Raw genomic sequence first — 24,857 nt, 5'->3', positions numbered from 1 at the left:
CCGCACAAAACTAAGTAACCGCGTTTCGAGCTTGTGGATCCGCTACTTTTGCTCATTTTTGCATTTGAATCCCGAAAAGTCACATATGGACACATGAGGTTTCCACCCGACAAGAGAAGATATACAATTGGATACCACATTGGACGCTGCCGTTCCATGGGAGCGACGCATTAACCCATTGAGACCTGAAGCCGATTCTACATGTCTCCTAAAGCTCAACAGTATTCTGAAAAACGTATGTTTCTATATCAGTGGTGCTCAATCTTTTTCATGTCAAGGACCCCCAAAATTATATGTATTTGGCCGCGGACCCCCATCAAAATATTTAGTTCCAGGGACCCCCCAGAAGCAAAGATTTGAGTTAAAAATGTTCGCTTTAAAAATATATATATTCAAAGATTTGCACACATTTTCACAAATTTTCAAAAATAGCAGATCTACAAGCTCGTAGCGCGGCACTCGGTGCCGCGCTATGAGCTTGTATATCTGCTATTTTTGAATAGCGCAAAAAGTGTAAAATAATGCTTTTTAGCTCAAATCTAAAAATGATACAGTTCCAGGTCTTAATGGGTTAAACGCGTCCGCCACATACAGTAGTATGTAAGTACGAGGCGTGCCTCCTAATGCATGTATACGGCATGCACGTCTACTGAAGCAAGATGTCTCTACACAATTAAAGCCAAAACTCGCTGAATTCTCAACCCATTTTCACACGGTTTGGTGTGAAACAAATTAAATCACTGTATTTGACTGCGGTGTGTGTGTATGTCCATGATGAAATTAACCACTGCAATCTGTAACTTTCATGTCCTACCCAGGGCTTCTAACCCGGGGTGCCTCACGCAAGTGCTGAGACTTTTACCACTGAGCTATAGCCTGGCATTGCCAGACTGATAACGTGGATTTACTCCCCAGTATCAGCTTGAACTTGAGGGTGAATCCACGTCATATACCCTACCTACCGCATGATCTAAACGTCTTATATTGGGTGAACATGATATTTGATGTTTCTTCTTCGTCGTTTTTTCTTTTGCCTATGAGGTCCAAAATAGGGACGCCGGGTAGAAAGTGCTTAAACACACACAGTAAAAAGGCCAATAAAATAATTAATCTAATAAAAGGTGCCGTCTGCATCCATTACTGCAAGTGGAGCGTGCGCCAAGGCTTGAGCGCGAATATCAAAGCAAAACCAACATCAGTGAAATCATATTCAATTGTTGATTTGACATTATTAGTATATGTATTAGTACATGTACGTACAGTAGCCTACTTTAGACTTGGCTCCCATACATTTGCCTTTTCAAAACTCTCAACTTATTTTTGTTCTGAGGTTCACAGCTTAACCCATTAAAACCGGGAAAGCATCCGTGTCATTTTAGATTTTTTCGTTGACTATTAAAAAATAGCATATATACAAGCTCACGGCACAATCATCTGCTATTTTTGAAAAATCTTTAAAGTGTGAGAACTACTGGTTAACTCTCTTACTGCCAGACTCATTTCTGTCCTGCGTGCTCCCACTGCCAGCGATTTTTCAATTTTCTTACCTTTTGAAGTAGTCACAGAATATTTATCTCCAGTATGATCGCGTTCAATTTTATACGCCTTTGAAAATAGCATGTCTCGGCCAAAAATACATAGTAAAAAAAAGTATAAAGGAGCCGAGATACAGCCTTTTTAAGTAATAAGTTAACCAATAAGTGACATTTTCAGACTTTAGGCTACAAACACTTTTCCAGTCGTGCAGAAATCCATTTCCGTGTGTGTGGATGCGTGCGTATAGTGTTTACCGTTCAGCTGCTCGAAGTTTGTCAGCTCCCTGGGTGTAAACAGCCATGGACCAGTCCACACAGCGGGCAAATCCCTCCTTCAGTAGAAGCTCTGTGATGTTACCGTTCTGGAGAAGTGGGAGCACAAATGTTCAATCGAAATATTAATAGTAGACCAAAGGGGGATGACAGCGAAGATAGCTGATTTACAAATGAACTTTTTAAACACTTAAGCCCTATTTGAAATTTTGGCAATTTTAGAATTTATTAAAAAATATTCACAAATGTTTTCTTATGGGGGCCCTTGACATGAAAATGTTTGACTTAACCCTTTAAGACCTGGAACGCATCTGGGTCACTTTGGATTTCTTTGGCTATTCAAAAATAGCAGATCTACAAGCTCATAGCACGGCACCGAGTGCCGCGCTACGAGCTAGCAGATCTGCTATTTTGGAAAAATTGTGAAGAAATATTTTTTATACATTTTTTCAAAAATCTGAAAACATTTTAAGAATCGGACTCAGGCCTTAATGGGGTTAGGTTACTCTTACGGTTCTTACCGGGTGCAAGATCGATCCCAGTATGATCTGGTTCGGACAGCTCTCCAAGATGATCTGGACGTCTCTCTGCAGAAGACGGGACTCTGTGAAGAACTTGGCTTCTGCTGCGAACGGCTCCGGGAGCTCCGTACCGTCTGCCTCCCGCTTGAAGCTTGGGCACTGGGGGAGCGAGGGAACACGTACGCATACAAACAAACCACGGTCAACAACAGGTGTCACGTGAACATTGCAACACAAAACATCAGATGTTGGCCAGTCTCGGCTTTAGGGCTGCAACTATCGTCCATTATGGGGTGGCAGTGGCTCAGTTCGATCCCGGGCGTCCCCCAGAGTTAGTGTCGAAGTGTCCTTGAGCAAGACGCTGAACCCCTAATTGCTCCCGATGAGCAGGTTGGTGCCTTGCATGGTTTCCTCCGCCAACGGTGTGTGAATGTGTGTGTGAATGGGTGAATGTAATGCACAATCATTGTAAAGCGCTTTGGATAAAAGCGCTATATAAATGCACCATTTTAACTATCGATTTATTTCTTATCAATCGATCACTTTTCTGGGGTTTTATGTATTTTTTAGCGGTGCCAGCCGCTCTACTCTTGACTATGTCCGTCCGTATGTCCGTTTGTCCGTTTGTCCGTTTGTCCGTTATGTCCGTTTGAGCACGGGCTTTAAACAGCTATAACTCCAGTTCGCAGCATGCCAGCAAGTCCAAATTTGGTATGTGGACTTACACCACCAATTGGGACGAGCATTGATTGCTGAAGCCCCGCCCCGCCCTATTATAGCGCCACCAGGAGGCCACTGGCTTTAAACAGCGCTTTACACAGCTATAACTCCAGTTCGCAGCATGCCAGCAAGTCCCAATTTGGTATGTGGACTTACACCACCAATAGGGACGAGCATTAATTGCTGAAGCCCCGCCCCGCCCTATTATAGCGCCACCAGGAGGCCACTCATCAAAGGCACCGCTTCCTTCACACAGGGTGGGATTTTTTAATATATTAATGAATCGAAGTGAAAACGTTTTTAATATGTTTGTTTATAATCGATTGAAATGGTTAACCTGATTAACCACTTGAGCCTAATTTCATACTTTGGCGTACGGAAGCAAAAATACAGAGAATACCCGATCTACAAGCTCATTACGCGTGTCAGCTTTATTTAGCCAAGTTCCCATTACTAATGTAAATATCACTCGAGAGGACAGAGACAAATAGCCCCCGGGGCGTGTGTTAGCAGTGTGTCTTGCGGAGGGAAGTGGTTCGCTATCATCCGTGTTCTCCCCATTGTGCGTCTGTGATCGCCTAAAAACCAATGTCAGCATTATGAACATATTTTCTTGTAAACAAGCGCAACAACGCTAGACAGATCTCAGAGAGAGAGAGAGAGAGAGAGAGAGAGAGAGAGAGAGAGAGAGAGAGAGAGAAGAGAGAGAGAAAGAGAAAGAGAGAGCAGGCCAGATAAGGCTTTAAACAGCCAAAGAAACACCTTCAAACGGACACAATATCTTCCAAGTGGGAGATGAAAAAGATTGGTTATCTTGAGAGTGGTCCATTGGCAAAGCTTGACTCGGCTGAAAGAGACGGATGGGGGAATTTGGGCGAGAGAATATAAACACCACAAGTACAAACGCAGGTTTGTCCAAGTGAGAAAATAAAAACACTGGTGGCCTAAACCTCGGTTCTTTTTATTGTTCTAACTTTTATAAAAAAGCGATAGCGGACCGCCTTACCCTCCCAGTCCCAGCACTTCATTAGTTTCTGCGACAGGGAAATGAGCGCAAGGAGGCAAATGGTGTGGAGTTTATAAACCATGAATATAGGTCTCACATCTCAACCACTGACTTCTAGCACAGTGATTCTCAACCTGTGGGCAGGGGCCCACTGGTTGCCAAAACTCTAAATGTTTATAGATAATAACATTAATCCATTAAGATCATTTAAGTGTCATTTTAATATATTTCTATGTTTTTTTTTTTATCGTGGAAAATTTGTGCAAATCTTTGATGTGTTTTAAAGCAAACATTTCAACTCCGATCTGTGCTTCTGGGGGTCCCTGGAACAACATATTTTGAGATGGGGGTCCATGGCCAAATACATATCATTTTGGGGATCCTTGACATGGAAAAGTTGGAGCACCACTGATATAGAAACATATTGTTAGGATTTAGAAAAACATTTTAGATATGTATTTGGCCATCAAAATGTTTTATTCCAGGGACCCCCAGAAGCAAAGATTTGAGTTAAAGATGCTCGCTTGAAAAAAGATGTATATATATATATTCAAGATTTTTCAAAAATAGCAGATCTACAAGCTTGTAGCGCTGCACTAGGTGCCGCTTTCAAGATTTTCAAGTGGGCGAAGATCCAGAAAAGGTTGCGAACCACTGCTTCTATCAGAATCACAGGTGGATCTAGAAAAATGTTCTCGGCAGAGCACATATACCTCCGCTAAGGTGGTGGTTTGTCTATAATGTTGCTGTCAGGCAGAAACCTCCATCTCCATATTTTAACTTTTTTTACAAAAAGTAAATCGATGCCCTACTTCAGTGGTTCTCAACCTGTGGGTCGCCTACATGATTTTGGGTGGGTCCCCAGATGACAGTGAAGTGACAATTTAAGTAACCTTTTAAATATCTTAAAAAAAAGAAAATTTAAGAAAGAAAAATACTATTACTGCATCAAAAGTAATTAACAAACTATACTAAAAAAACTGGTCAAACATTGGCCAAATTGTCAAATAATATAAGAAAGAGGCAAAATCTCACTGTGAGCTTGATGGGCTATTTTCACAATATTTATCTGTGGATCGGAGTCAAACTAAATGCCTCAACTCATACATTCCAAGTGCATGTCAGGGTTGGGGGTCCCCAGTTCAAATATGCTTATTTTCGGGGGTCGCGGCCTGAAAAGGTTGAGAACCACTGCCCTACTTGATCATACTACAGCGTCGCACAAAAGCATCGAAAGTAGCAGATCCACAAGCTCGAAGCGCGGCGCAAAGCGACGAGTTTCGAGCTTGTGGGTCTGCTACTTTTGAATTTCAATCCTGAAAAGAGACAGTTTTGGACGTATGAGGTTTCCACCCGACAGAGACGATAAGGTGTTGGCGGCACTTCTGGCGCCATGCTCAGACAGTGGCCTCTCGAGGTTGGCAAGGAAACTGTATGGCCAGTTAATCAGTCATTCTCCCTGGGCCCACGGTAAACCGAAAATAGCCGATCTACAAGCTCACTACAACATTGCCTTGTTTGATGGAGGTAGTGAACATAGTGACATACTGTCCTGTGTGTCCTCTTCAACAGCATAACTATTGTTAACTTCTTCAAAAATGAATCCAAAATCAATTTATAAACAAAACAAAAAGCAGCAATAATTAAATAATGAATAGCAGGAAGTAGCATAGCATAGTGGTAGAATGAGTCAGCAGGTTCATGTGGCTTGATGGTGGATTTACACTCATTTATATGTAAACATTCAGAGGCTAGCAGTTGTTTATTCCTTGTTTTATGCCTTTTTCAACAGCCACCAGCCTACTATCCAAGGGGAGATTCTTAAGTCTGGAACAGACCTTAGTGACTTTGTAAAACTTGGAACATCCCCTCGGTGATATGACCTTTAAATGCTCCGGAGGTTGTTTTAGTTATTTCGTTTTTTTTTGTTTACCTTACTTATACCATTTTACCTGTTGGGATTTTTTTCAATCACTTTATTCCACATTTAGGCCCTTGGAGGATTGTTTGTTTATGCGTTACCATTTTTCTCTGTGAACAGGGTGCTCAAAAGCCATTTTCCGCTTGTGGGATTTCCGTTTGAAGTTGAGGTTTGACATTCATACGGTACAATATAACAAAACAAGTCAGCAGACTGTACAGAGAGTTTCCCATAATCACATGCGCTGTGCTTGCTTATGTTGCTTGGCTCCATCTGATCATATCTGCGTGTGGTTTTACTGGTTTATAACTCCATCAGTAGAGTGGGAGTGCTCAAATGTTCCCCCAGATAGAAATAATGTTACGGTTACACATTAACCACATGAAGCCTGGCGTCCCAATTCTGGGCCTGTTATAACACGAAAATGTTTGGTGAAAATAGGCAAGCATTCGGTGAATGGAGTTCTCAACACGTCGCAATACAGAGTTTTTACAAAGCGATTTTGTGGGGGAAAAGGAGGGGATCATGTATAGAGCCCTGGTGGACCCCAGTCAATGAAGTATAGGGCTTAAGTGGTTAACCAATTAACAGTGGAAACTATAAAAAAAAAATGCAATTTAAAAAAGGTTAAAACAAAGTTCAACATTGATAAGGATTAGTCATTCTCATACAGTCTCTCATTGGACTGATTTATGGAACAGTTCTTCTTTGAGGACGTCTCATGTCATGTGGCAGATGATGAAATAATATTTCACAAAAAGAAAAACAACAAGGGGTCAACTCATTAACTCCTCCACATACATACACACACATATCTCACCTTGACTCCAGACAGCATGACGGTGACCAGATAGTTGTCTGGGAGAAGCAGGGCACGCACGACACTGCCGTCACGCACGTGTTCAATGATGGCTTGAAAGGGGGGGGAAAAGGGGGGGGGGAGAGAGTTTAGACCCCATGAATAAATACATTAAAAATGGTTCTGGTGACTTAACCACTTAGTATGTGTTCGTACTGCATTCATAAAGTGCCTTTCTAGTCAGGTGAACCAATGGAATAGCTTTGTGATGTAATTAACAGACACAGAGGCAGCCATGCACGACGCCTGCCTGCTCCTTAGTCAGGGCAGGGTTCAGTGTCTTGCTCAAGGACATTGCCACGTGCAATGTCAGGAGCCAAGATCGTACCGGGAACCTTCCAATTCACAGGCAACCGCTGTACCTCCCGTGCCAAAAGGTGCTTGTGAGTCATATTAAAAACATATTTTAATCAATGCTCTTTTTTTGTTTGTTTCATTACTTCCTATTCCACTCATCTATCCGGTATACTGTATGAGTTTGTGGAAAGACAATGATTGCTTTAGCTATTGAACACTTATTTTAATAAAGGAATATCACTTACAGAACCTTTAACATTACTCACATAATCATAATGGGTTCAAAGCCCAGCTCATAACCTTTGTGTTACATTAGTCCTTCTCTCTTCCTTCTCATTTCTCTCCCTCTCTACAATACTATAAATGAATACTAAACTATCTAATACAATGAGTGTCAACTTTGTTTTAATTCCAAGGACCCCAGTTTAATCTGCATTAGCAAATAGACCCCATTTGAAAAGATTGGCTCTCTCTTGTACCCCAAACTACACCATAGAATCCTCAGTGTCCTCAGTCCATTTGGACCCCTGGTGGAGTGGTGGTCCCCAGACCCGACGTTGCAAACCAGTGATCCAATACATACTGCACTGTCTAATACAGCACAAATGCCCTTAAGTAAACAAAAGAAACTGAGCAGAATCCCAGCAGGCTGCAAGAGATCAATGGTTAAAGGAGACAAGACAATCGACCTAATCGATGTCCACGTAGTGATCCAATACTAGCGTAACATAACAGGTCTAGTGAACATCGAAGAGCTGTTGAGATGATATGTTTTTAATCATCTTTACACTCACATCTCATTCATCTGAAACCCCGAAAGAACCTCTGACAACGACAAAGAGAGTGAGTCATCTTTATGAAACACATTTCAGACCATAATTGTGTTCGGAGATGGGCTCTTTGCGCACCTACGTGTTAAACACGTGCGTGTGTGTATATAAGAGATGTATATTGGTATTCCAACCGTAGACCGCAGCAACTCAAGGAGGGCAAATTTAAGGCTCTCCGGCTGAATAGCTTGCAAACCATTCTCCAAGCGAGCCCTGCTCTGTCTCGTGAACGGGATAAAACAAGGAATAAAACAATGGAGAGAAAAAACAAAAGCCCCTGTGTTAATTTCCCCTATTCATTTAATGAGCTGAGCTGCCGTTAACGTTGCTCGTCCGGAATGAATGGAGAACCAAACATTACACGTCGGGTAGGTGAGGAGCGAGAGACCAGAGGACTGAAGCGTTAAGGGGACGTTTATGTTTGTATTAGGATGATGCCATTACATGCTGCAGAGTGGATATTGCCTGCACAACATCGGAGCTAAAATGGCAGCCAGCAAATTGGGCTTAGACCTGGAAAAAAAAGCAGGGCTTTGGGTTAGTGTGTGTGTGTGTGTGTGTGTGTGTGTGTCTCCATCGTGCATTTACCGTTGACTGGTTTCTGGTGCATAGAGTCGACGTAGTTGCGTGGATTCTCCATGACGTATTTCATGTCACGGATGGTGTGTGTTCCGCCGCCCTCGCTCCACATGCCTTTCTTAGCACTTTTGGACGTGTCCTCCAAATCACAGAGTCTGGCCTGTTCTGGACTGCACACACGAACACACGCACAAACACAGTTAAAGCGTTAGAGGGGACTAGGGCTGAATGCTATGAAAACTGACAATGCATTTCGTTTTTCAATGTATTGCTTTTTTTATGCATGAATCCTTTCAGGCGATCTAAACTTCAATAGCTCCATTCGGAAAGAAGTTATCACTCGAGCAATGATTAGTGTGATTTCAGAGGGTTTAACTAGAAAAAGTGCTCCTCGGAGCACAGGTCTCCGCCAGGTCAGGTAGGTTATTGTGGCCTCCTGGTGGCGCTATAATAGGCCAATGTGAAAAGGTAGCCATTTCTTCTTAGGCCTTGCACGGCAATCGGACACTGCATTCATGATTTGAGGCATTTTGTTCAAAACAATTGTTTTGCTAAATTAGACCTGCTGGTGGCGCTATAACAGGCCAATGTTAAAAGGGCGGCATTTGCTCCTCAACACATTGTGAATGTGCGTGCAAAGTTTGTCTGCAATCGGATGCTGTGCTCATGATTTGCGGCATTTTCTCCAAAACAAGCCACTACTGCAAACTTTAGATGTAAATCTTAGCCAATCAGGATGGAATATGAAAAATCTAACACATCCGTCTTGATCACATGACTATAGAGATCATGTGTACCGATTTGCGTGGAATGTGGATAAAATCGGAAGGAGTAATATAAAAAAACATGTTTTACAGAAGTCGGCCTCCTGGTGGCGCTATAAAAAGCAGATGTGAAAAATGCAGGGCAAAGGTTTTTCCTTGACCTCTAGGGATTGTGCATACAAAGTTTTACACAGATTGGTGCAGTTATAGGTAAAAATACGAATCGGCCTGTTATAGCGCCACCATGAGGCTGATTTGAAAAATATCTAATGGTAGTTCTTCCTCTGCCTTTTGGGAATGTGCGTGCAACATTTCACGGAAATTGCATGCTGTGTTCATGATATTGAGGCATTTTGTTCAAAACGGAGCACTCCTGCAAACTTTGGAAGCCAATCTTAGGCAATCAGGATAGAATATGGGAAATTGGATAAATCTGTGTTGATCACATGACTATAGAGATACTGTGTACCGATTTGTGTGATGTTTGGACAAAATCTGTAGGAGTAGTATCAATAAATGTGTTTTGCACATATCGGCCTCCTGGTGGCGCTATAACGGGCCAATCTGAAATGTTTCGCAGCGGCCGGGCCAACGGTGCCAGAGATTAGCTGCTAACGGACGGACAGGACGGACGGACGGACGTACGGACGGACAGAGGGTAAAACATACTCTCTCGCCATGCCTTTCGGCCTGGCGGAGACAATAAGGCAGTGGTTGACTCTTGACACCTCTGGGATCGAATGTGCCTGCAAGACCAGTTACTAAGAAGTCATTAAATCATTATGATACTTATCAGATGGCCTGCACTGTTTTTTCTTCCAGATTGGTTTTGTTTTCTATCAAGAACTAAAAGTGTTTAGTTCAATAAAAATAAAAGGTTTTTAGCACAATGTGACTGACTGGCCCAAAGTCAAATTTGCCATAGCAATGTTTGATTGGCTCAGCAGAAGATTTGAACTGGAGACACATAAGACCTTCGTATGCGTTTTCAGGGTTCAAATCCGCTGCCGAGCCAATCGACGAAACTATGGGAAAATGAACAGGAAACTGTTATGACACCTTCTGGAAACCCGGGACTACAGCTATGCACAGAGCCTATTTGCCTCCACTATCCTTCGCAATACCACTGTTGCACATGTGTACATTGAGATGTCAATTGCACTAAAACGATAGCCTAGATTGTGCAACTCCATAAGACACAAGGTCACAAAGTTATTTGAGACAAATATAGACGTGACACTTATGACAATCACAACTAGCATGTAGCGTTCTGAAGGATCCACACACCAGAGCTGCAAGACTTTAATCCATCAGTCTTTTGGACCCGAGTTTAGCAAACAAACACAAGACTGAAAAGGTGAACTCAATGAAAACATTGTCACTCCTTTTGCTGGCCAATGTCGTTTCCTCCTGGCCTAGCTACTGAAGGCAAATCCCATTTGTTTCTCAAATCTGAACTTTAGGACTGACTGTCCACACTGTCATTTGCAAATCCTCAAATCGGATTTGTGCATTCAGACAATGGTCCACCTTTCTGCATTTGTTGCTGTGGTAATGGCGTAAAGACATATGCATGAGTAATGATCAATTTATATGTGCGATTTGTGAGCTTGTAGAGCACATATTTTTGGCTAGTACAATGCTTCAGTGTCCGTCTTGTGGTTCAAATCTGATTGACAATAATCAGTTTCCATGCGTTTCTTTTTTTTGGGGGGGGGTAAGCACTCAACCTCATCATATGACCCCCACCCTCTCTACCAGGATTTTACCCCCCTTGTTTCTGGCCGTAGGTTCAGACTACCCATGTGCAGAAAGGTCCGTTTCACATATATATTCTCTGAGCCATACAAGTTTAAATACGTAATCTCCTCTTAAAGTTGCCGTCTGTATGTTTCATGTCCTCTCCTGACTGTAACACCTGCGATTCAAACCTGGATCTCACGTGTAGGAGACACAATCATTTACCGCTCATGCAAGAGGGAATCCCTGGCTTGAACGGGAGAGATATTGCTTGGCTAATGAGCTTCGGGCAGGGCTACTTGTCGACCAGTAGGTGTCCCAACCAACACTAGGGTCTAGTAGTTGGACCACCTCCAACTATAGGTGTACTAGTTATATTGTATCAACATGCTCTACCATACAGACTGCTTATTATAATAATAATGTTATTCATTCAAATCAATCGTGGATTGTTAAATTAAGTATGCGTTTGTGTTATGCAAGCACCTACTGTGGAAAATCATTTCATCCTTGAAGACAAACCGTCTAGCTAACCTGAATTAGTCAATAGCATACAACAAAGTGCCATGAAACTTGTCACAATGAGCTGGTAGATAAAAGTTTTTTTTTCTCCAAAGTATAAAATAAAGCTCAAGTAAATGGTAAATGGTGCATTTATGTAGCATTTATTTATAAATAGTGCATTTATTTATCCAAAGTGCTTTATATTTTGCATTACATTCACCCATTCACACACACATTCATACACAGATGGCGGAGGAAACCATGCAAGGCACCAACCTGCTCATCGGGAGCAATTAGCGTCTTGCTCAAGGACACTTCGACACTAACACTGGGGGAGCCCGGGATCGAACTGGGAACCTTGCAATTCCCATCCGTCCACTCTACCGGCCACTCTACCCCTGAGCCACTGCCGCCCCATTCAAGTGACCAGGAAAAAAATAGACTTACGCCATATCACGATGCTACAAGATCCAAAATCCCATATGATATCTAGTCTCACATCGCGATGAATATAATATTGATACAGTATATTGCCCAGCCCTACCATGAAACATCACTGGAACATAACAGGTATGCTCCTGACATTCTGCTGACGTTTAACTGAACGACAACGTGTCAACATTTACAGGCTGAACCTCTTTATCCGTGGAGAATGAAGACATCAATTCAACAGAGCGCAGCAATGTTTGACTTGAAGTGCTGCTGATAACCAGACTATTATGAGCGTCTATGAAAGCCAGAGGGGCTTGAAAACAACTCTATCAACATTCAGTTTGCATATCTGCCCCGCAATTAATCTTGTTCCAACTTCTGAAGGCATATCTAAAATGGGTTTGATTGTGGAGTTGCACGCACCCACCCTGGGCCGCCTCCCCTCTTTGTTCTTCTATGTCGTCTTTTAGTGCTTTGTTATGAACTAGCTTCTGTTAAAACACAGCCATCTCAGATGGGTTTACAGCAGCTTGACTTAAGGGCAAGACCCAATAAACACTACAAATCATAGCTTAACACAGGCCCTTCAGTCTCATTGTTCAAATGTGTCTGGCTTGTTGAAATTCATGATTGATTTCTGAGTCACATTCTTAGAATAACTGCATTTTGATATCTGAAGAGCTCCCTGAGATGTGTTTTTACTGGCAGAAACAATTTATTTTTATTTTAAGGTTGAGTGACTTTAGATTTATCCGAGTGAGTGCCATGTAATTGAGGTTCTGACATTGATACGGTGGTGGGTGTGATGTTACCTGTGAAACGCAAAACAATCTTTAACAGATACTCCAAGCAAGTCAAACAGCTGCGAGCACTAGTACCACAATTAATTGCACCTCTCCAAAAAAAAGTCCAAGGTACAGGATTTAACGGGTCACTTTAATTATTCAGAGCTTAAAAATAGTCAACTCGTTCAAGCAGGCTCTTTGTTTGGCAGCGAGGGACAGCTGCCCGATTGATCTGGGGTGGTGGGATCGTGTACTGGCAACAGTGCAAAGATTAGTTTTAGTTTTTCTTCTTACTTACATCTTGCAAGCCTGAAAAAGAGACTGCTATGTCTAAAGGGGGGTAACGCAGTCGAAGTCAATTAAAATGCCAGACACATCAGATTGAAACCCAAACCGTTTCTTGCCTACCGAGCAAGAAAGACCCAACTTTCTGGGAACTGTGAAAAGTTTTTTTTTTTACTTATTACAGATTCTTCTGTAAGACGTCAAATGAAGTCAACAGACTTCTCCGAAGGCAGTTGAACAAGCGCTGAGCCTGCCTGTTGCCCAGGCTGTCCTGACACAGGCCACCACACAGAATTATTCATCTACAGTATGTATACGAATGTATATTCTGAAACAGTTGGTATTATATCTGCATATATCTATATGATGTACATATTTGCCATTATACAGTATCTGCTGCTATTTCCACTGCCTCATCCCACTGCTATTTTTAACTTGTGCATACAGTATATCATGCATCTTATGTATAGGTTTCACAATGCCCATTATTGATATCTGACCATTTCTTTCCTGGTAAACCTGCGATGTGACAATGAATTTGAGTTTGAACCGTGTTTAAGATACTTAGCAGCTCACCGTAGCTGCTGTATAGCACTTTTAACACTTTTTAAGACAGCATTTAACACTGCATTGGAGCAAAAAAAAAAAGCAAAGTTTGTTGTTTACCCAGGGTGTCGGACTAAGTACGAAACTTGTTTCCAGCCGGACCCTGCATGGAAGCCTTGCTCAAGGGCTATTCAGCGGTGATTCATGATCGATGTGATGAATTGGGGAATCGAACTAGGGACCTTCCGGCATCAAGACCGCCCCTCTAACCACTAGGCCACCGCTGCCACTGGGCCACCGCTGAAAGCAGACACTACAATGGCAGCAGTCAGACTGACAGAGGCGAACTAAAAAGCTATAATTAGCAAAGTTGGTATATATGGAAGCAGATGTGTAGATAGCGATTCTATCATCTCTGTAGGTCAGTAAGTACCTTTAAGCGAGGGATTCAGACCCTGTTTCAAATCAAAACCGATTCTGTTGGAATACTGTGATAACACACCGGGGGAGAAAGAACCTTCCAATTCCCTTCTATTTGAACATGCTGTAGGCTACGTCTTTGCATTCGCTCATATCTCCCCTCCACACACACACACACACGAAAAAATAATAATTTTGAGATACAAAATGTTGAATCTTGGTAAGAAGCACCCTGCTGCCTTTGCAGTATGAGATGGGGAGCAGGAATCATATGGCTAGAGGGGTTTCCCGTCCACATGTGCAGAGAGTGCTCCTATACTGGCGCACGCACACACACACACACCAGCAAGAAGCGAGAAGAGGGGCAACGGTAGGGAGCGTAAGGATGCACAGTGGGTGTCAGTGATAATGTACCCCACTTTCACCAAACGCGGAGAAGCAGCGTTCCGTTTTTATGCACCACATATCTGGAACAAACAGGTCTGCTATAACCAACTCTTTTAAAACAAAGCTAAAGACCTTTCCGTTAAGTTTCAAAATGAAGTTTTAAACACTTTCACCCTGGCGTCCTCATTTTGGGCCGTGTCATGCAAAAAAGAATGGTCGATCTCACAACACGTTTCATGGTGACACGTGAGCTTGTAGATCTGCTATTGTTTTTAATTTGTATTGCTGAAAGAAATAAACGACCCATCAAATTTGTCCCCTATAATTGAGTATTTTATTAAAATCGAATGTTTTAGTTAGATTAATTGTTGCACCACTACGACGGTGTGGTGTAGCAGTGATTTAGAAAGCAAACCATTGGAATCAGACATTTGTACTGCCGCTTTATGGCGCTTTTAAAGCTGTACAAACTTTTATTAGCAGTAGGAAAGTAAATGTCATCTCTGAAATGAAATTCTGCACTGAAAGCCAGAAGTCTCAAAACTAAATCGATAAGTTGGATATATAAAAAAAGAATCATAATTTATACGTTGAATCCAATGCCAGATGTTTCATATTCAAACACAGCCACTTATACTTATTCGGGGAGTGAAAATAAAACAATCCATCCGTCCAGATGGAAAAAAATATGTGTGTCGAATACCAGCTTTGTCAATGTATGTGTGCGTGCGTGCATGCGTGTCTGTTCTAAGTTTGACAGTGAAAGAGTAACACCAAACAAGTGTGGCCCAGCCTGCTGTGATGCACTGCAGAGAATGGGCACGCGGCCCAGGCCTGGGGCGTTTAAATTGGCTGGCCACTTTCCCAAGCCACAGTCAGCCTCCGAACACTTGTTCATCAGCACCGTTTGTGGCCATCAGCACCACAGTTATCATACTGATCATCATCATCATCATCGTCCTATGGTTAGTGTGATCAATGTACCCGTTCTCGGGGTCTAATGTATAGTGGGCCGGTACACAGGGGGGATATAAACTAAAGGCTGAGGTCCTCACTAAGTAATGGCCCTCTCTTTTGGCCAAATGATAGCAGCATATACTTAAAGCATCATTTACATTATGAGCCCGCCTCTGGGCCATTGCACAGAATGCTTGAGATGGACCATTAGGTGCAAAATATTCCGATCATCTCCGTTTCATGTTGGAAGACACAAATATAACAGCTTGAGTCAAATTGCCTGCAATGTGCGCATACGGCCACTGGAGGGGGGCCTGTGCTCACAAAGTGCTGGATGTGTGGGTTTAGGCCGGGGGTGATGACTGCATGTGGAGAATGTAGTCATTAATGGTTGGGACTTCGCTGTTGCAGCAGGGTAATACTGCCACCAGCTGGATCAGCACGGCACCTTCTCAATCCTCCACTCGACCAAGTAAGGGTTTGTCTGGACCTCTCTACAGATTTATGAATGTGTAACGTGGTTACGGTCTTAAGCAAGCGCAATGTCCAGGGTTTTTCCTGCATAGAGTATTTTTTTTTGTGCCAACCCCAAAAGGAAAATCACCCAAACCTAAACTAAAAAACATTTAGAATAAAATATGCCTTATTGGTGCCCAAGTAAGATGAGCTGTTACTTAAAAGAAAAATGTTCTAGTTCTATTGTATTAATAATATTAATCCGGAATACTTTTGTAATGAATATGGTATACTATACCATTGAACCAATCTGTATGGTATAGTATACTATACCATACAGATTGGTTCAAATAACATTGTATTCATTACAAAAGTATTCCGGATTTGTCTCTGCTCTATATGTCAAGTGTCTTCCAGGGTCCCCACACATTTTTAGCAATGAATTTCCAAAACTTTTCCAAAACTTTTCCAGAATATTTAGCCCAATTTCCAGGCCTATATAACAATCACTCGGCGCAATAATGTGTCTCTTACTCCTATGTAGAATGCCCAAAGATAGGCAGTGTAGCAAAAATAAAGTTTGAGACATACATTAGGCTGCCGTCACACAGCCCGTTCGGCGAAAAACTACTTATGTTACATATTTCGTGTAATATTATTCATGTTTATGAAAATGTTTTGTTTTAACAAAATCAATAGCCAAAAACAATGCATAGCCATATATTTTTCCAGGACCCTTGATAAATTCCAGGACCTTTGATGATGTTTGATCAATTTCAAACCTTTTCCAGTACTGGATTTTTTATTTTTTTATTTCAAAATATTTCCAGGAATTTCATGACCGTGGGGACCCTGGTCTTCTTGAGATAACTTTTTGGAATTCGGCATTATAATAAAACCAATTGAACATAGCTTTAAGAATGTATAAAAACAAAAAGGTAGTGATAGATAATGTGACGAGCATTACATTGAAACCACAAGAAATTAATTGCAAAGATTATTGTATAGAGAAGAAAAATATCATTAGATCATCTCTTAACGCAGCACCCCAAAACATGCATATTCCTAGCTTCTGTAAAAACTTCTTGTATAGCCAGAGACACGGTCACCTTGCTACCTCAATTATTGGTGTGGGGAAGAACAGTTGGCTACAAGTGAACTTTTAGGCAATGTTGCCGTCACATTATATATTTTGCCTACCTCTGCAAGAACAATGGCACTGCTGTTAAGGCTAACCATCAGCTCCCTTAAATTGGCCATATCACAATAGCACAGCGTAGATGATGCGTGGATGCCAGCGCGATGAGGCGCCATGTTACTGTGAGCCTTAACTACCTTAGTTCATCACGCAGATGTCTGAAACTGCTGCACCAAAGGGGAAAATGGTACTGTACAAATGAAACAAAGTATCTGTTCGGCCAACACGTGTACCGTTCTAGATCATAAACAGATACATCGGTGCCATTAAGCGGACTGAAGAGATACGAAGTAGACTTGGGTCAGATGCCTAGCCTGATTTTGGAGAGTCGTAACCCACTGCTTACCGATGTTTTGACCGACATTTTGTACCATTTTCTAATGCATTTGAAAAACTTTGAATTCATTCAACTTTCTAATCGAGAAAAAAATCACTAACACTGTAAGTAAACAAAGAAAAACAAACCAAAAACCCTTTTTGATAGATACAAACAAACAAAAAGTACAGCATAATTAACTTCAATATAGGAAAATAACATCTACAAGCTCAGGTGTCACAACGTGACGCTTTGTGAGCTTTTTTGTACTTTTGAACATTTAGCCTATAATGACATGCTCAAATGTATTCATTGCTGTCCAAAAAGTCTAATAATGACCTGAATACATCGGTCAATCCGACAGGCCCACCGTCGCCTTACGTCATCCAATCGAGCGACGGAGGGTCTAAATCACAAGACAGTATGTCAGGGCTTTGCCCGAGAAAAACTTAGGCAAGCAGCTTACTTGTTCCCTCGGATTCCTTCCCTGCGGACGGTGGCAAGACCTTCCAGGACCAGAGACTCAGCAAGGTTCTCGCCTGTTGTGTCTGCAAAATAGACAAGGAGAGACGCACAGAGCAATTATGAAACATTCAAAACAACAAAGACTATAATATAAGCACACTGAAGCACACTAAACTGTTAATGGTCTAAGTGGTAACGTTTTTGTTTATATAAGGTTAAATAGCTCTACATTCTGATACTAATCATGCTATAGAGCGTTTGTTCGGTAGCTCTTAAGTAAACATACATTCGATTTTCAGGTTGGGATACCAATTGTATCCAATGATTGATCAACGTTTTTTTTTTATTAATTGCGTCCAATTTCATTTGTTTATCCTGCATCCTGAGTTCTCTCTCCTGAGTGGATGGAAATGGTATCCCAACCTGAAAATGTATACTAGAGAGCTAGAGAGACCCATGTTAAAGAACAAACACTCTAGTCTATAGCAATCAGTGCTATCGGAATATAGAGCTATTTTGTATTTATTTTTACAAAAGAATATCACTTACACCCCACTTAATTAGAAAAAGGCACCTTAAAGTAAAATATTTAAAAGGCACAGATATAGATTTAAACCTGAATCCTATCATTCTGTCAGGACAACACGTGAAAATGAGACAAAACTTCCTCTCTGTGCATCGAGTTTGCATTCAACAGCCATGGAATGCCAGCCTACGTTAAACATGTACAGTATCAGATTAATATCCTTACATAAGAATTCAGGTTAATAATAATTCATGAGGTTGTCCTTTAATTACAGTTTTAAGCAAAGGTTATGAAGATGAACTTTGTCATACAACAAATAGCCAATCTACAGGCTCTCAACACCTCGCATGAGCTTGTAGATTAGCTATCGTCTTTATGTTCGAAGCATTTTGATTATATTGACATGGCCAAAATGGGGACGGCAGATTGAAAAGTGGTTAGTAAAGCCCTTGCGGAAGACGGCCTGGAGGCGCAGAGTTCCACTCACCTCTTCCCAGGTAGACCATGCCATACTCTCTGCCAAGAGCGGTCTTCACCTCGACGTTGAAGCACACTTCTTTTCCAATCAGCTTCTTGCGCAGGAACTCTCTGGCTTGAAAGGCGTAGGGCTGCAACAAAGACAACAATATCCCTGCTTTACAACTCCAACCTACAGTACCGGTTGCCATCATGTCCACCACTCAGTGGCGTGCACAGACATTTAGCTCTTTTTTCCCTCTACACCTATACCTCTTTGCCAAAAATAGCCGATCTACAAGCCCACAACGCCTCGCAGCGCGAGGCGTTGTGGGCTTGTAGATCTGCTATTTTTGGCTAAAGTTCTCCTCAGAAAAGGGATGCTAGGTTTCGAGTGGTTATGGTAAAAAGAAAAATCATATCACATAAAGATTTGGCAGACCCCCTGTAGTAACTCTGACGACCCCCTAGGGGTCCCGGACCCCCTGTTGAAGACCCCTGCTGTGCCCTTTTTTCCAAAGGGCACTTCTGGTCAAGAGGGCAAAGGGCAGGTGCTCTAGCACCACCTAGACTCTATCTGTGCACGTCCCTGTGTCCACCACTAGGGCATGCTCGCCCGGCAGACTAAAGCAGGCCACTTCTCCCTCCCATGAAAATGTAGGGTTATTGACCACTATACACATTATAATGTCTATGTTGCTCGTGCCATCGACAGTCTTTTACAGAGGACAAGGCACTGTGATAGAAATCTCAAACAAAAACTTCTATCAGTCACACTATCAAGGCACAGGAACAAACAAACGCATGCAGAGAAGAACTTACAAACACACTTTTTTTAAATCAAGATTAGCATCCCATGGTGTTTGCCTGGGGGTCTTGCTTAGCAGAACTTTGCCCCACCATTGTTAAACACATCATGTAAGCAAAATAAACACAAGCACACCTTGTATAAAGCCACTCACCTCATCAGGGGTGTCCTTCATGTCGGGCTGGCCCTGGGCAGCTCGCCGTGCCATAGCCCCTGCCCGGATGTTGCTGAGGTTGATCTGACGCTCAGGAGGGGGACCACCTCGAGGCTGGCCCCGAACGATGATGGCGCAGCCAGACAAGACCTGTGCGGGGATAACACACAGTCAACCATTTATTATCTAGAGCGACTTACAATAAGCAAGGTAATCACATACGGTCACTCACTCACTCACTAGCCTCTCGTGATCAATCCCACAGACCCACCGTCGCCTTGAGTCATCCAATCGAGCGACGGAGGGTCTGAATCACAAGACAGTACGTCGAGGTCTTGCCCGAGAAAAACTCAGGCAAGCCTCTGATTGACTGGGCTGTAAAGGAAGTCTGTGGTTGGTCTAACGAGGTCCGTGGTTGGTCAATTCATGTCCGTTATAGTGTCACGGATGGTTTTTCTGTTATTCGTATAGACCATAACCACTTAAAATACTTCAAACAAGTAGTGAAAATAGCATATTAGCAATAATTCTAAAAGCTTACAACACGGCGCATTGCGATGGGTCGTGAGCTTGAAGATAAGCCATTTTCACTATATATACTCTTTTTGTTTTACAATTTTTGATATTATATATATATATATATTAATATATATGATATTTTTGAACATTTTCACCTATAATGACAAGCCCACAATACGGAACCCTCACGCCAGGCTGAAAGTGGTTAACTAACCATCAGGGTAGGAATTGAGTATACATTTAAAAGGCAGACTGGGCAAACAGCTTTCGAAAGAATTATGAATTATGACTAGAATTGTGACCTCAACCCGAGGTAATATGACATTGTCAGTAACAAGGATTTTAACATAATAAGCAGAACTTTTGACACTGCAAAACATCTGATGTGGCTCACACGAGCCAATTGTGACCCAAATATTGTAAGGTCATAACTAGAACTTGTGTAACACCTAGTGTGTTCATAATTAGGAATGCAGGGGGAAACTTTGTTGAAACGGTTGACGTCTGGCTACGGCGACAGACTAGGCGGTCACTAGAGAAAAACTGCCCACTATGCAAGTGGGTAGTTTTTCTCTTGTGACCGTCTAGTCTGCCATGTAGATAGCCAGTTAAGAGTAAAGGGGCACAGTTAGCCAGGCAAATAAAAGATAAGCCTTGATTTGTGTGCCAATTATGCAGAGTCCTGTGCAAAAGGTCCTGTGGCATCACTATTTTGGGCATGTCGTTATACTGTAGTATTTTTCCGCCTTTATGTGAAAAGCAGATTTACAAGGTCAAAAATGCTTCAAAAATGCTTCAAAAATGCGTTGCGAGCTTGTAGATCTGCTATATTCACCGGGTGACACCGCCGTATGACAAAGTGTAACTCAGGTTATTCAAAAATAGAAAATACACAAGCTTGAGAGTTTCTGTGGTCTATGTCTTATTGTTCTTTGTGTGTCCTTGCTGGTGTTTTCTGTGTTTTTAGCATATTTTAACAGTGTATATGCATGATTTTCTGTACAGCACTTTGTAAACCCTGGTTGTGAAATGTGCTATACAAATAAAGTGGATTGGATTGAAGCTCACAGCGCGTCGCAAGCTTGTACCATTTTTTTACATTTTAGAAACATCTTGAAAGTGAGAACTACTGATTTAGAAGGCATTTGTCAAATCGGCCTCAGGTCTTAAGTGGTTAATCAGCAAATGGATGACTGCTTCTACCAGAAGGTGCCCAGCCACTACTGAAGTGCAGGGAAGAAACCAACCAGCGTCGCTCGTTGTCATGGTGATATGCTGTCAAATTTAGCATTCAGAGACAAGGTGAGATCATGCAGTGTGATAGCGTAGCTAAACAGGCACAAAGATAACGCGGCCTTGGTCCTGGGTTTGACGACCACGGCATTTACACGAATCTGAGCAAACATCTTTTATCTGTGGTCGCTCCAGGAGCATCACTGTTGTGCTGTTGATCTAAGATGTGAGCCAGATAAAGCTGGTCTCGCGTCAGAAGAAGAACGCTGCTGTGTCCCACTCAAGACCCACTGACTCACGCGCTCCGAGTGGCAGCCAAGTGGAAGGGGAGAGCAGCCATGGAAAAACAGCCACTGCACTGCCTTCCTCTCACTGTTTACATTCAGTCTGAATGCACATGACCTTGCGTGACTTCTCCCCTCGTTACTTTTCCTCTGTGGCCCACCTTTGATGGGCCACATCAAAGGTCATGTCACCCGAAACGGGCCAATCAGAACAGAAGGAGAGATTAATCCGGGCCCATTACAAGTATGCTACAAGTATGTATAATTATTAGATTTTGTTTAGGAGAAAGAAAAAAAAAAGGTGCCAAGCACGTGCGGAAGATGGTTTTATTATCAAGATTAGATCACTATTCCTCAACTTGTTCAGATACACAAGAGATGAGCTCAATATAGCTCATTTACAAAACACACAACTCCCAACGGTGCCAAACAACCACAGGCATGAACACCACTCTCACCTGCTTACCCTCTAGGGACAAGGACAGGTCTGTGTGTTATACTTTAATTGTAAACAAGCTTTCTTCAAATGCACAGGAGCAAATCTAACTTAGCTGACAACGTTTTAATATATATAGATGTGATAGATATATAGAGGATGTTGATCAATAGTAAAAGAGTGGAGGGCATTCAGCTTTTTTTTAATACATACATACATACATACACACATACATACATGTATATATATAAAAGAAATGCAAATGCAGACTGAAGGCTATTATTTGTATTCCAGCACATGCTGTGATTTGAATCAAAGCCAAAATCAAGCTATGCAGCCAAGATGAACTGCCAGCACTCTCAGAACGGGAAACCAACACGGTCTAGTAAAAAAATAAAAAAACATCACGACCACGCTGGAGAGTTTGGGAGTGTTTTAGGCCGCAAAAGGCATAACAACATCATGAACCAAGATGGTACACTACTGTATCACCACGAACGACAACATAGAGCAGCCAGAAACTTCTACGTGTCAGTTCCTCGTGGTCGGCAAATATTCTGTGACTTGAGGGTACGCAACGTTACAGACAGCCTGGCTTTCAGCTGATGGTATGCACTAGCCAGGGACCAATGTTCAAGTTCACAGGGTTCACAAGAAGTTCTTAGTCGACTGATAGTCAAGGAGTTTGTCAATTAAGTCAATTAATGGTTGGCAAACTCCTTCACAAAGTGACAAAGTTGACAATGTGTTGAGTTTCCTGCATGCAATGATGCAAAAGCACCTCTTTAGATTTCATACCAACATACCAGAGATGAACTCAAGTTCAAGAAATAATTCACTTGTTTCTTTAACATCAATTTAACATCAAAATCTACTTACAAATTAGACTAGGAACAATAAGACAGATCAAGTGAGGAGTGGCCCTACAAATTAGATATTCTTGCCATTCTGCAATAGACGTGGGTAATACAGTTTTAGTTCCATGTCATATTGTGGTTTAATATGCTTTAAATTGATAATACCCCCAATACTGAAAGTATAGCTTTAAGTTAGCTTAGTAGCCAACAGCTATAACTACCACAGCAGTTTCACACTCAATTCGGATGAATGAATGAAGTAAACTGGATTCTCTGGTGGTGGGCTCCATGTTGGAAGAAGAGTGTTTAAGACCATGAGTGAACTTTGATCTTGCACTTGAAGTTGAGACAAGCAGCTGGCTGGTTCTTGCTGGTTTAACTCATGTTAGCCAACTATAGCATGGGAGTCCTAACATCTGTGTGAGACTGTGTGAGTGCCACCCATGCAGAGTGGATGTGTGAGTGAGTGTGCTAAATGCTAACGCTGTCAGTCAGACAGACAACATGCACAGGTTTCAGTGGCAGACCGTGTGTAACTTGAAACTGAAGCACAGCTTGCTGGTCAGAATAACCATGTTTTCATCCAAGTTCAGGTTCATTTGCAACTTCAAAAAAAAAAAAACAGCGCGAAGGAAGGAGGTCGCTCTAAGTATCAACGTCGGCTAAAATGTTTGGGGGCTAACTAGCCAAAGCTAAGCTATAGCTCAACGAGCTAATGTGAGGGCTAACAGCTTGTAAACACGTCGTTTTTGCAGAGACACGTCGGTTTGTGGCTCAACGTCGACACTTTGGTCAACTAGAAAACCCGCATTTTTGTGTCCAGTCACTGGACAGAAGACACAAAAGCGTTGTTTTCTAGTTGACAGAAGACGTAGTATGGCAAGCCACTATCAGGCAGCATGCTGCCAGCCGGTGGTGGGTGACACTTTTCTAACAGTTTGTGTGTGTGGCACGCACTGGCGCGCACACACTGACTGGCATTCAAATCAAAGTTTACATGAAGTTGTCTGGCACTTAAATCCCTGATTAAAGCTCTTTTCGGAACCCTGTATACCTCTTTTTTGCATTTGGGATGACGGTCCGTTATCCCAAATGCAAAAAGAGGTTTATAGGGTTCCGAAAGGGGCTTATAGCCCCCTGAATAAAGCCCTACACACACACAAACACACACACATTATATAGTTCAATCATATACTGTACCATCTTGACTATTCCTCTCTGGAGCGGAGCTGCGACCTGGTTCTGGGTCGAGCCCGGCTGCTGGGCTGCTTGCTGGGCAGAAACCGATGCCATCATGTCCTATGGATGCTGCTTTTGGTGGTGGGTGGGTTTCAGATTGAAGATCTGTGGTGGTTAACCGGGGGTCCGAGGGGGTCCGACGTGGGGGGAGACTGACTAGAAGAAGTATAGTTCTTCTACTGCTGGGAGCCAAGGAGAAAAGAGAGAGGCTGATCAGCACTAGCAGAGCAGCGACTCACACACACACAGATACACACCAAACACGTTGGTACCGGAAACACATGCGCACACACACCACACGTCAAATGCACACGTTTCCCTAAGTTCCAGGGAGCTCAGAATGAATGAGAGCGAATAGAACGGGGGAGGCTGCGCTGCGTAGCTGCGCTGCGTAGGCACGCTGCTGGAACGACGTCTTCCGGTGCAAGAGGTGCGACACGTCAGCATAGTATTTAACCCGTTCAGTCCAACTCTGAACACTACACAGTACAGAGAGATGGAGCAGTTCAGTTCAGTTCAACTTCATTCATGATGATGAGACTGTCTGCC

General features: G+C 42.4%; 1 protein-coding gene across 1 annotated transcript in view; it reads right to left on the bottom strand.

The window, feature by feature from the left end:
• The window catches only part of snd1 (staphylococcal nuclease and tudor domain containing 1), a 390,687-nt gene extending 366,039 nt beyond the window's left edge, over nucleotides 1-24,648 (bottom strand). Inside the window, exons 1-8 of the mRNA XM_084049382.1 lie at nucleotides 24,270-24,648; nucleotides 19,741-19,890; nucleotides 18,810-18,930; nucleotides 17,798-17,879; nucleotides 8,551-8,711; nucleotides 6,797-6,888; nucleotides 2,330-2,488; nucleotides 1,791-1,897 (exon numbers count right to left, since the gene is read on the bottom strand). Of these exons, the coding sequence (XP_083905508.1) occupies nucleotides 1,791-1,897; nucleotides 2,330-2,488; nucleotides 6,797-6,888; nucleotides 8,551-8,711; nucleotides 17,798-17,879; nucleotides 18,810-18,930; nucleotides 19,741-19,890; nucleotides 24,270-24,365 (968 nt within the window). The 5' untranslated portion in view covers nucleotides 24,366-24,648. The remainder of the gene's footprint in view (nucleotides 1-1,790; nucleotides 1,898-2,329; nucleotides 2,489-6,796; nucleotides 6,889-8,550; nucleotides 8,712-17,797; nucleotides 17,880-18,809; nucleotides 18,931-19,740; nucleotides 19,891-24,269) is intronic.
• Between the last annotated feature and the right edge of the window lie 209 nt (nucleotides 24,649-24,857).

Source organism: Gymnoscopelus microlampas, assembly GCF_963454915.1.
Source record: "Gymnoscopelus microlampas genome assembly, chromosome: 23".
Classification (NCBI taxonomy): domain Eukaryota; kingdom Metazoa; phylum Chordata; class Actinopteri; order Myctophiformes; family Myctophidae; genus Gymnoscopelus; species Gymnoscopelus microlampas.
The sequence above is the reverse complement of the archived record's forward strand: the minus strand, read 5'-3'. Positions and strand labels throughout refer to the sequence as shown.